The sequence below is a fragment of the Salmo salar genome, chromosome 09, assembly GCF_965601325.2.
Source record: "Salmo salar chromosome 09, fSalSal1, whole genome shotgun sequence".
Taxonomy (NCBI): Eukaryota; Metazoa; Chordata; class Actinopteri; order Salmoniformes; family Salmonidae; genus Salmo; species Salmo salar.
Window position 1 is genome coordinate 4,405,590 of NC_138299.1, and position 13,543 is coordinate 4,419,132.

General features: G+C 42.6%; 1 protein-coding gene across 4 annotated transcripts in view; it reads left to right on the forward strand.

Annotated features, from left to right (window-relative positions):
- Positions 1-275: 275 nt before the first annotated feature.
- Positions 276-13,543, forward strand: part of si:dkey-16j16.4 (uncharacterized) — a 99,180-nt gene continuing 85,912 nt past the window's right edge. For 2 of the 4 annotated variants that reach the window (XM_014210007.3, XM_045723341.2), the window contains exon 1: positions 278-1,018. In XM_014210007.3, the coding sequence (XP_014065482.1) occupies positions 950-1,018 (69 nt within the window). In that variant the 5' untranslated portion in view covers positions 278-949. Of the gene's footprint in view, positions 1,019-13,543 lie in introns of all 4 variants that reach the window. The other 2 variants (XM_082955605.1, XM_082955606.1) reach the window with 2 other exon arrangements.

Sequence of the window (13,543 nt, forward strand, 5' to 3'; positions counted from 1 at the left end):
ACATATGCATGGTTTATAAATGATGCCCCTGAACGGCATCATCCTGATGAGTTCCCAAATCTAAGTAACCCTATGATTCTCCAATAGATGAAAATTGGCAGAAATATATTACATTCTTAATGCTTATAAAGACCGTATATAGACATGTACGGTTGATATCGGTCAAAGTAAACAATATATTGCTTTAAGAAACAGGCAGCCACCCCCTCCTTCTTGAGAAAAACATGACATCACTCGGTGGAGAAGCCAATGAAAAATCCGGATTCATGAACGAGAGAACTGGAATATGTTCTTGTTGGAGAGCATGTAGATTCGGCTGTGGCAGTGTGTGTGTGTGTGTGTGTACACGTGTACACGTACACATTCGGCTGTGTGTGTGTGTGTGTGTGTGTGGTGTGTGTGTGTGTGTGTGTGTGTGCGCGCGCGCGCGTCTGAACGTGAGCAAGTTGAGGAAAAGTAGACTACATACCTCGCGCGCTATTCCTACAATTATTTTTTCAAAGCCGAGGAGGAGAAAGTCGAAACTATTATGATTTATTAATTTGGGACCTGGGAAACAAGCTACCAGGACTGGCTACGTCGCTACCAAACTAAATGAACGCACAATAACGAAGTCGGTTTTCGTTCAAATTGGTCTTAATCTAGCCTGTCACATAACGGATTTTCGACCGCTATTATGTCAAGATATTTACCTGCACAAACTATGTCTTCAGCCTGGTATTGGGGGCTGGTTCTTCTCTTCAACAAAAGTTGAGTTTGTCATCATTGTGTGTGTGTGTGTGTGTGTGTGAGTGTGAGTGTGTGAATGTGTGTTACTGTTTGCTTTAGTAAGCCTGTGCCTTTTAATGTGCAAACTGCTGTACATTTCAAAGTAGTTGTTGCATGGCTTCACACCAGCAACAAAAATAGTTTAGTGAAGATAGATAAGCCATATCCGTGAAAGTTCAGGATGTTGAAGACTTTAACCAAGAAGCTAAGAAGACACTCTCTCAACGAGATTCATCCTTTTCAATTTAAGGTAAGCCTCATAGTATTGTTGAATCCCCCCCTCCCCACTTACATCGTCCACCACTACATCATGTTATAAAGACAAATTGTAACATTGTTATATATTAATTAGTATTGCATTATGCAGAGCATGTAAATCTTGGTAGGCAAAAACGTTTTAGATGCATGCCAGCAAAGCCATTACACAAGACAACACTAAACAATACATGAATTGCACTATAACAGTGACAAATGGTGCCCACAAACTGTTAGAGCCTACATAAAGCTGTCCCTACAGGAGAGCTTTCTTTCAGCAGAGCTTTCTTTTCAACAAATGTGGTTTCTACTGACAATTGAGATATACAAATAACTAAATGTACAGCGACGGAATTCAGAACATGGTTCTTTCTTACGGTATTATCCCTGTACAGCGAGTCAGAACCGTAGGATAAATAAAGGGGCCATATAAGCAGACAATGAAAGCTCTTAATGTATTCGATGATGACATTTCTCTAAAACAGGCTGTAGGCTGCATGTGCACCACCAATTCAGAACAGTAGGGTAAGGGACTAAATTATTAGTGTGAGGCACATGGGCTACTAACAGCTTACTACACAACATACACTTAGTAATACCTTCTTAGCCACATTATACATATCTCCCTGGCATATTACAGAATTTATGGAGCAGCATACAATACATTTTTAGACTCACAGTTGTGCTGTGCTCAAACAAGGTTGAATCATGACATCAGTGATCTTCAGGTCGGAGCTCTAGAAAGAGCCCAGAGTTCCCGACTTGGAATTCCGAGTTGGATGACTGTTCAAAACATATTTTCCCAGTCGGAACTTGTTTTTTTAAAGTTTCCAGTTGTCTTGAACTCACTGAAGTCTGAGATGTCCCAGTTACAAGTTTCCAATTGTTTTGAACGCAGCAGAAGTCAGCCAATGTATTCAACCTTTTCTGGCCCATGGTGTTGCAGGTGAATGTTTATCCTTTTAAGCTTGGAAAAGAGACCCTTAAAACCAGACTTGGACCACACGCCCTCTCCACTGAATAGCAGGCAGGGGAAGCAAAATAGGAATTGCTTTGCAACGCTTGCAGTTAGTCACTGATTCCTTCCAAACCACTCATTGTTGAATTTGCAATTTCCAATTTGTTGTGTAATGTTTATATCCCAATGGCTGATGAGCACTGATACGTTTTATCTATAATTTCTCTTCATATAACAAGGATTGAAAAGGATTTGCCAGTAGATTGTTGACGTGATTCATGATGATGACTGCTAGCTTGCTAGCTAAGATTTTGAAAGTATGATGTTGACATGATCAGTCCGATCAAAGCTACGGTAGATATAACGTGATTTGACGTAATTTTCTGTGGCCAATGATCTTGAGCCTTCTTGGATGGGCACTTATAATGTAAATATACGGCAGCACACAAGGGGGCTTGAACTTTCAAGCTCTCCCTGTAGATTTTGCGGTGACGTAGTCCCCATGAGTGACTGAACACTGAGCCAATCACAGTTCAACTAGAGAACATTACCAACCCCTATGCTCTGTATTTTCCTCTGGCTGCCCCTCCACCACAGAAAGCTCTGAACTAAGCTGAAACACCTGCATTTTGGAGCTGCCTTACTCAAGAAAGCAAAATATAGACCATGTTTGTATGCGGCTTTATTAAGTAAATACATTTTTGTTTACATTGTTAGTTTGCAAACTGATATGTGACACGCATTAATTCCAAAATAACATGCAAGAGAGGTAAAACTGCCCTGAATGACGGGTCACCACTGATGCAGAGCGTTTTTGCTTGGGCCTGTGGCTTTAGGTGAATGACCTGGTTACTTTGAAAGAGACTACTGCAGCCACACACACACACACACACACACACACACACACACTTGAAACATCTCAATGATCAACAAGCATGTGGGCTGTACAGTGATTTTGTAACTAAATAGCCATGCAACCACCAGTAACTGTTGCACTGAAAATAACTCTTACATGTATAAACATTGAACACAGTTCAGTTCTTTATAACATCACATTAGTATTCAATTTACTTCATTACACACACACACACACACACACACACACACACACACACACACACACACACACACACCCTACTTCAATTTATTACACATCTGGTTCTCCTCTGAAAACAGGAATCTGGCTTTTGTGTGTATGGACCATAGCTCAACAGTGTTTCCATCCTAAACTGCCTAGAATTCTTTCACACACCTTGTGTGTGACCTTGTGCATTTCAGGTAAAATAACAACCCAATATTTATATCCCAGGACAAATTAGCTAGCAACAGTAAGCTAGCTAGCTAAATTGCCATAAATGTTTAATGCTTTTCGACCTGTCCCCAAATTAATATAATTGGTTCAGAGTTTGTTTTGATATTTCAACCTGCATCTCCTGATTGTGTCTGGTGCGGGGGTACAAAAATCAACATGCAAAAGCAGACACACGGGCGCGAGCGGTTTGGTCAGCATGTTAGGTGGAGCACTAAGAATCCCGCAGCAATATACAGAGCTGCAGCCGCCACGGTCTTCAATAAAAACACTGAGTGTTTGTTGGCAGGGGGCGGCATCACCAATTTTAATACATTTTATATAATGATGGTGATAGATGATTGAAGTCACTCCTTTACACTTGCTTCGCTTCAACCTTTAGTGGCACCCACTTTAATGTTACATGGCACCCATTTTGTGCAACAATGCTAACTTTTCATGCTGGGTGTAGAGGCGCTCTATATTGTGACGCAACCAACTCCAAATTGAGCAGCCATTTTGTGCCACCATTGCACATTTTGAATGGTCTGGTGGAGATGTTGGAAAGCTCACCCCAAACGTTATTGATACCACTGTATCAGTTAGCCCTGGCTGCTAGCTCTTCTAATTATTGGAATTATTTCAAGGCACAACCCCTTTCAGACATCTTGGGAAGATATGTGTCACTGGTGTGTCACTGACCACGGTGGAGGTTGTGAAAGTGGTCATTCTTGGGACACCCAAAGAAAATTATCCTCTTTGGTGTGGATGGGCCCCGTTCCACTCCTGACTCTAGGAGGTCAACCTAATGAAGACAATTACAGGGCCAGTTACATGGACGTGATCCCCATGTGAGCATGCCAGGAACGGAAAGGCAAGTCAGACCTGGGGTCTAGTTCACGAGAGAAAGAGGGAGATTGTGTCAGTTTTATAGGATTTTGGAGTTGAAGCAGCTGAAGTTTGTGTGTCTGGCATGGGTCTGTTTATGTAGCTATGTTTGCATGTCTAATCTACAATCTTCTAGAAATCACAAGTATGTCTGTGTGCTTTTCACTCCGTTATTGCAAGGAAAGCTAAAATGAGCTTGCAGACATGATGGTTCACAAACTGTTCGTCATATTCTGTATCAGAGAGGAGGTAGCGTGAGGCCTGTAGCTCAGGTGGGCAGTGTATTTCCTTGTCTGTGTGAATGTGCTGCTATGCGTGTGGACTAGCCAGCGTGAGTGTCTGTGTGTTCCAAGATTCCCATCGATCCAGCTTAGAAAGCTGCTCAGTGACAGGGATTTATTTCAAGCATACTTGACATACTACTCACGCTTGCATAGGCTACAGTTTATCAGGAACATAGGCACACTGAAACACACACACACACACACACACACACACACACACACACACACACACACACACACACACACACACACTGGAGGGGGTGTATTTTAGGTTGTCGCCTTATGTAGTGATTCAATGCACTGACGTGTGTGTGTGTTTGTTTGCCCTCTTATTGACTCCAGATTAAGATCAGGCCATGGCACAACAGCACAGTTTCTGGGGTGATTGGTTTGTTGTAAATGGACATACGCCGTTGAATAGCATACATCTCACTAATTCCACCAGTTAAAAAAAAACATGCTACTTCCTTTTGATGGGGTAACATGTTTGAAATCAGATTGGAATTAGGCTAGCTGGTAATAGTTACAGTTGAAGTCAGAAGTTTACATACACATAGGTTGCAGTCATTAAAACTGGTTTTTCAACAACTCCACAAATGACTTGTTAACAAACTATAGTTTGGCAAGTTGGTTAGGACATCTACTTTGTGCATGACACAAGTCATTTTCCCAACAATTGTTTACAGACAGATCATTTCACTTATAATTCACATTCAAGTGGGTCAGAAGTTTACATACACTAAGTTGACTGTGCCTTTAAACAGCTTGGAAAATTCCATAAAACCATGTTATGGCTTTAGAAGCTTCTGATAGTCTAATTGATATAATTTGAGTCAATTGGAGGTGTACCTGTGGATGTATTTCAAGGCCTACCTTCAAACTCAGTGCCTCTTTGCTTGACATCATGGGAAAATTAAAAGAAATCAGCCAAGACCTCGGAAAACAAATTGTAGACCTCCACAGGTCTGGTTCATCCTTGGGAGCAATTTCCAAATGCCTGAAGGTACCACGTTTATCTGTACAAACAATAGTACGCAAGTATAAACACCATGGGACCACACAGCCGTCATACCGCTCAGGTTGGAGACGTATTCTGTCTTCTAGAGATTAACGTACTTTGGTGCAAAAAGTGCAAATCAATCCCAGAACAACAGCAAAGGACCTTGTGAAGATGCTGGAGGAAACAGGTACAAAAGTATCTATATCCACAGTAAAACGAGTCCTATATCAACATAACCTGCTCAGCAAGGAAGAAGCCACTGCTCCAAAACCGCCATAAAAAAGCAAGACTACGGTTTGCAACTGCACATGGGGACAAAGATTATACTTTTTGGAGAAATGTCCTCTGGTCTGATGAAACAAAAATAGAACTGTTTGGCCATAATGACCATCATTATGTTTGGAGGAAAAAAGGAGGATGCTTGCAAGCCGAAGAACACCATCCCAACCATGAAGCACGAGGGGTGACAGCATCATGTTTTCGGGGTGCTTTGCTGCAGGAGGGACTGGTGCTCTGCACAAAATAGATGGCATCATGAGGTAGGAAAATTAGGTGGATATATTGAAGCAACATCTCAAGACATCAGTCAGGAAGTTAAAGCTTGGTCGTAAATGGGTCTTCCAAATGGACAATGACCCCAAGCATACTTCCAAAGTTGTGGCAAAATGGCTTAAGGACAACAAAGTCAAGGTATTGGAGTGGCCATCACAAAGGACTGACCTCATTCCTATAGAAAATTTGTGGGCAGAACTGAAAAAGCGTGTGCGAGCAAGGAGGCCTACAAACCTGACTCAGTTACACCAGCTCTGTCAGGAGGAATGGGCCAAAATTCACCCAACTTATTGTGGGAAGCTTGTGGAAGGCTACCCGAAACGTTTGACCCAAGTTAAACAATTTAAAGGCAATGCTACCAAATACTAATTGAGCGTATGTAAACTTCTGACCCACTGGGAATGTGATGAAAGAAATAAAAGCTGAAATAAATCATTCTCTCAACTATTATTCTGACATTTCACATTCTTATAATGAAGTGGTGATCCTAACTGACCTAAGACAGGGAATTTTTACTTGGATTAAATGTCAGGAATTGTGAAAAACTGAGTTGAAATGTATTTGGCTAAGGTGTATGTAAACTTCCGACTTCAACTGTATCTTCTGGTTCCGCAAACAAGCAGCCAAGTCTTTAGCCAATTGGGAACATTCGAAAGTTGGAGGGTTGTACATTGTAAACAACAGAGGGGAAATTATGTCATTAGCAAGATTAGGCTAGCATTTGCTTGCTCAACATTTGGGAAACACTCCCAAAAATGAAGGCAGAGCGAGGGAAGAAAGAAATATAGCTCTCACAAATCTTGTTTTCTCACATGTTCAAGTGGAATGAGTACAATTATGATAATGTTTGACTGTGTGTGTTTGAGAGTTCAAGTCTATTTGAGCATGGCTGTAATTATAGTAGCCCGCATGAGTGTACACATGGGTGTGATAGTGAGTTTTTTCTGTAACTAGTAGACACCTGTTGGCAGAGGTGGGACCAAGTCGTTGTTTTACAAGTTACAAGTAAGTCTCAAGTTTTAGCACTCAAGTCCCAAGTCAGGTCCCAAGTCAAGACTGACAAGTCTCAAGTCTTAAACTTTGAGTTTCGAGTCCTAAACAAGTCATAATGTGTTCACCAAATGTAATACCATTTCATATTTTTAACAAGAGTAATAGTTAGTATATTACATTTACGCAAATCATGAATGCTTTTAAAAATATATATATTTATTACTTTCCAAATAAACTTTATATTTATAACCTGCAGCCCACTACCAGGAAGTTGAAAATGGGAAGATGGTTCACGTTTCAACATGACAATGACCCAAAGCAAACCGCCAAAGCAACCGTACAGTGGCTGAAGGACAAGAAGGTGAATGTCCTTGAGTGGCCTAGTCAGAGCCCCGACCTAAATCCCATCAAGAATCTGTGGAATGACTTGAAGAGTGCAGTCCATGAGCGGTCACCATGCAATTTGACTGAGCTTGAACAATTCTGCAAGGAAGAATGGGCAAATATTGCACAGTCTAGGTGTGCAAAGTTATTAGAGACGTATTCAAAGAGACTCGCGGCTATAATTCAAGCAAAAGGTGGTTCCACTAAGTATTAACTCAGGTGGGTGTTCACTTATCCAAATAGGGTATTTTACTGTTTTACTTGTAATTCATTTTCAGAGTTGCATCTTTTTTTTTTACTTGGATATTGTGTGTTTACTGTGTGTAAATATAGCCGGAAAAAGTCAGATTTGAAATCGTTTTTATTTCAGGCTGTAAGTGTCACGTCCTGACCAGTAAAAGGGGTTGTTTGTTATTGTAGTTTGGTCAGGACGTGGCAGGGGGTGTTTGTTTAGTGTGTTTCAGGGTTTGTTGGGCAATGTTCTATGTTAGTCTATTTCTATGTCTGTGTCTAGTTAGTCTATTTCTATGCTTAGTTTATGCTTAGTTTATTGGTTTGACCTTCAATTGGAGGCAGCTGTTTCTCGTTGCCTCTAATTGAAGGTCCTATTTAAATAGGGGTGTTTTTCTATGGGATTTGTGGGTAGTTGTTCCGTATGTGTAGCTGTGTGCCTCACAGGACTGTTTCTCGCCGTCGTTTTTGGTCAAGTGTTTTTGTTTCGTTTTCTTTAATAAATAAAGATGATGAGTATTCACATTCCCGCTGCGCCTTGGTCCCATCTTTACGACGAGCATGACAGTAAGGCAACAAAAACACAGTTCGAGTTATACACTTTTATGCTTGCGAGTCTGACCAATACACTGTATGGCTCGAGCAAACAACTAAGACATCTCATGAATGGAACTCTGACTAAACAGCTGTCTGGATGATGCTTCAACACTAAAAGTAAGCGGAAAATGAGGTCTAACATGCTAAAAACCGAAATATCCTTTTAAGTGTGTTGTCTTTGGAATTATTCTAAGGGCACAAACAGTCTTCACACACTCATGATGGCACTGCCAATCCCTCTCACCTCACACGTGTTCCCATGCAGCACATGAACACGGGACATATCAAATATGTCACAGCCAGGTGGACACCATCATGCCAAGCTGGTGACAGATGATCTAGCTCTTTTGGTTTTTACCTTTTGGACACAGGCGCACGCAGACACACATACGTGTACACACAAACTGCCACTATCCCTTTATCCATCAGGCCTTACCATGGCATCTCCACTCTTTCCTCTTTCTTTGTCACTCAGGCGTAGCAGCTGTTTTTAACAACCCCCTTATCACTCATTAGACCTGCAATCACCTGCTTTTAGTACGGGAGATAACACCGTGGTCATGGCTTTAGCTGGCCTTACCAGACAGGTGTGGAGTGAAAGCTAGGAGGTCAGGGCATGTGAGCTTTCAGCCTGACATGGAACAAATTGTACGAAGCAGGAAGGAAAGCGGAACTGGGAAATTGGTGTATGTGCTCTCACTGTGTAGCCCCTTACATAGAGGTTGGAGAATTCCATTACTCACCATGAATGAGGATAGCTGAATACAAGGTGATTTTATGCCCAATCCCAAATGGACCCCTAGCGTTTACTTCCTAAATAATTAGATTCAGTGCATTCAGAAAGTATTCAGACCCCTTGACTTTTTCAACATTTTGTTACGTTACAACCTTATTCTAACTCGGGCACACCTGTATTTGGGGAGTTTCTCTCATTCCTCTCTGCAGATCCTCTCAAGCTCTGTCAGGTTGGATGGTGAGTGTTCCTGCATAGCTATTTTCAGGTCTCTCCAGAGATGTTCGATCAGGTTCAAGTCCGGGCTCTTGCTGGGCCACTCAAGGACATTCAGAAACTTGAACCGAAGCCCCTCCTGCGTTGTCTTGGCTGTGTGCTTAGGGTCGTTTTCCTGTTGGAAGGTGAACCTTCACCTCAGTCTGAGGTCCTGAGCACTCTGGAGCAGGTTTTCATCAAGGATCTCTCTGTACTTTGCTCAATTCATCTTTGCCTCGATCCTGACTAGTCTCCCAGTCCCTGCCGCTGAAAAACATCCTCATAGCATGATGCTGCCACCACCATGCTTCACCGTAGGGATGGTGCCTGGTTTCCTCCAGATGTGACGCTTGGCATTCATGTAAAAGAGTTCAATCTTGGTTTCATCAGACCAGAGAATCTTGTTTCTAATAGTCTGAGAGTCTTTAGGTGCCTTTTGGGAAACTCCAAGCGGGCTGTCGTGTGCCTTTTACTGAGAAGTGGCTTCCGTCTGGCCACTCTACCATAAAGGCCTGATTGGTGGAGTGCTGCAGAGATGGTTGTCTTTCTGGAAGTTTCTCCCATCTCCACAGAGGAACTCTAGAGCTCTGTCTGAGTGACCATCAGGTTCTTGGTCACCTACCTTACCAAGGAACGTCTCCCCCAGCTCTAGGAAGAGTCTTGGTGGTTCCAGACTTCTTCCATTTAATAATGATGTAGGCCACTGTTCTTGGGGACCTTCAATGCTGCATACATTTTTTGGTACCCCAGATCTGTGCCTCAACACAATCCTGTCTCAGAGCTTTACGGACAATTCCTTTGACTTCATGGCTTGGTTTTTGCTCTGACATGCACTGTCAACTGTGGGACCTTATATAGACTGGTGTGTGCCTTTCCAAATCATGTCCAATCAATTGAATTTACCACAGGTGGACTCCAATCCAGTTGTAGAAACATCTCAAAGATGATCAATGGAAACAGGATGCACCCAAGCTCAATTTCAGTTTAATAGCAAAGAGTCTGAATACTTATGTAGATAAGGAATTTCTGTTTTTTATTTTTAATAAATTTGCAAACAACTAATCTAAAAACCTGTTTTCGCTTTGTCATTATTGGGTATTGTGTGTAGATTGCAAAGATTTTTTTTGTTTTAATCCATTTTATAATAAGGCTGTAACGTACCAAAATGTGGAAAGAAGTGAAGGGGTCTGAATACTTTCCGAAGGCACGGTATATCTAACATGATAATATCTCAAATCAAATGTTATTTTTCATATGCGCCGAATACAACAGGTGTAGACCTTACAGTGAAATGCTGACTTACAAGCCCTTAACCAACAATGCTTTAAGATGCTGAGAAGAAAAACAAGTTAAGTAAAAATAGAGAAGTAAAAAATAATAATTTACTAATATTTAAACAGCAGCAGTAAAATAGCAATAGCAATAGCAATATGTACAGACGGTACCAGTACAGAGTCATTGTGCGGGGGCACCGGTTAGTCGAGGTAATTGAGGTAATATGTGGACTTAAAGTGACCATGCATATATAGTAAACAGAGAGTAGCAGCAGTGTAAAAGAAGGGTCTGGGTAGCCCTTTGATTAGCTGTTCAGGAGTCTTATGGCTTGGGGGTAGAAGCTGTTTAGAAGCCTCTTGCGGCCCGGTATTGCTTGCCGTGCGGTAGCAGAGGGAACAGTCTATGACTCGGGTGGCTGGAGTCTTTGACAATTTTTAGGGCCTTCATCTGCCACCGCAAAGTATAGAGGTGCTGGATGGCGGGAAGCTTGGCCCCAGTGATGTACTGGGCCGTATGCACTACCCTCTATAGTGCCTTGCGGTCGGAGGCCGAGCAGTTGCCATACTAGGCAGTGATGCAACCAGTCAGGATGCTTTCGATGTTGCAGCTGTAGAACCTTTTGAGGATCTCAAGACCCATGCCAAATCTTTTAATTCTCCTGAGGGGGAATAGGCTTTGTCGTGCCCTCTTCACAACTGTCTTAGTGTGTTTGGACCATGATAGTTTGTTGGTGATGTGGACACCAAGGAACTTGAAGCTCTCAACCTGCTCCACTACATCCCCGTCGATGAGAATGGGGGCGTGCTCGATCCTCCTTTTCCTGTAGTCCACAAACATCTCCTTTGTCTTGATCACATTGAGGGAGAGGTTGTTGTCCTGCCACCACACGGCCAGGTCTCAGACCTCCTCCCTATAGGCTGTCTCATCGTTGTTGGTGATCAGGCCTACCACTGTTGTGTCATCGGAAAACTTGATTATGGTGTTGGAGTCTTGCCTGGCCATGCAGTCATGAGTGAACAGGGAGTACAGGAGGGGACTGAGCACGCACCCCTGAGGGGCCCCTGTGTTGAGGATCAGTGTGGCGGATGTGTTGTTAACTACCCTTACCACCTGGGGATGGCCGGTCAGGAAGTCCAGGATCCAGTTGCAGAGGGAGGTGTTTAGTCCCAGGGTCCTTAGCTTAGTGATGAGCTTTGAGGGCACTATGGTATTGAATGCTGAGCTGTATTCAATAAATTGCATTCTCACATAGGTGTTCCTTTTGTCCAGGTGGGAAAAGGGCACTGTTGAGTGCAATAGAGATTGCATCATCTGTGGATCTGTTGGGGCGGTATGCGAATTGGAGTGGTCTAGGTTTTCTGGGATAATGGTGTTGTGAGCCATGACCAGCCTTTCAAAGCACTTCATGGCTACAGGCGTGAATGCTATAGGTCGGTAGTCATTTCGGCAGGTTACCTTTGTGTTCTTGGGCACAGGGACAATGATGGTCTGGTTGAAACATGTTGGTATTACAGACTCAGACAGGGAGAGGTTGAACATGTCAGTGAAGACACTTGTCAGTTGGTCAGCGCATGCTCGGAGTACACGTCCTGGTAATCCGTCTGGCCCTGTGAATGTTGACCTGTTTTAAGGTCTTACTCACATCAGCTACGGAGAACGTGATCACACAGTCATCTTGAACAGCTGATGCTCTCAAGCCTGCTTCAGTGTTACTTGCCTCGAAGCGAGGATAGAGTGAATTTAGCTCGTCTGGTGGGCTCGTGTCACTGGGCAGCTTGTGGCTGTGCTTCCCTTTGTAGTCTGTAATAGTTTGCAAGCCCTGCCACATCCGACGAGGGTCTGAGTACGATTCAGTCTTAGTCCTGTATTGACGCTTTGCCTGTTTGATGGTTCGTCGGAGGGCATAGCGGGATTTCTTATAAGCTTCCGGGTTAGAGTCCTGCTCCTTGAAAGCGGCAGCTCTACCCTTTAGCTCAGTGCAGATTTTTCCTGTAATTCATGGCTTCAGGTTGGGGTATGTAAGTTCAGTCACTGTGGGGACCATGTCATCGATGCACTTATTGATGAAGCCAATGACAGATGTGGTGTACTCCTCAATGCCATTGGAAGAATCCCGGAACATATTCCAGTCTGTGCTAGCAAAACAGTTCTGTAGCTTAGCATCTGCTTCATCTGACCACTTTCTTATTGACCAAGTCACATGTGCTTCCTGCTTTTGTTTTGGTTTGTAAGCAGGAATCAGGAGGACAGAATTATAGTCCGATTTGCCAAATGGAAGGCCAGGGAGGGCGAGGGAGCGCTTTGTACGCGTCTCTGTGTGTGGATTAAAGGTGGTCTAGAGTTTTTTCCCCCTCTGGTTGCACATTTAACATGCAACCTCAAGGGTAAGGGTAGTCCTCGGAAATCAGGATTGTTGGTGCCTTTCTTATGCTCAACATAACATGCAAGCAAGAGCCATTTATGTGGCATAATGGCAGTACTAGTTTATAGGCATTTAAGGAGTAATGTTCACTACATATTTGATCGCTAAGTACACTAAGGGTTTTTCTTTATTGTTACTATTTTCTACATTGTAGAATAATAGTGAAGACATCAAAACTGTGAAATAACACATATGGAATCATGTAGTAACCAAAAAACTGTTAACCTCTATGGGCTAGGTGGGACGCAGGCGTCCCCCCCGTGGTGCACTCCATCAACAGCAGGTGCATTTCAAGAGCGGCAAATTTGAATCCAAATAAATGTCAAAATTCAAATTTTTCAAACATACAACTATTTTACACCCTTTGAAAGATAAACATCTCCTTAATCTAACCACGTTTTACGATTTCAAAAAGGTTTTACGGCGAAAGCATAAATTTAGAGTATGTTAGGACAGTACATTTACAAGAGTTGTGTGTAATGTTTTGTCAATTCAAAGACAGGGTCACCAAAACCATAAAACCAGCTAAAATGATGCACTAACCTTTTACAATCTCCATCAGATGACACTCCTAGGACATTATGTTAGACAATGCATGCATTTTTAGTTCTATCAAGTTCATATTTATATCCAAAAACAGCGTTTTACTATGGCATTGAT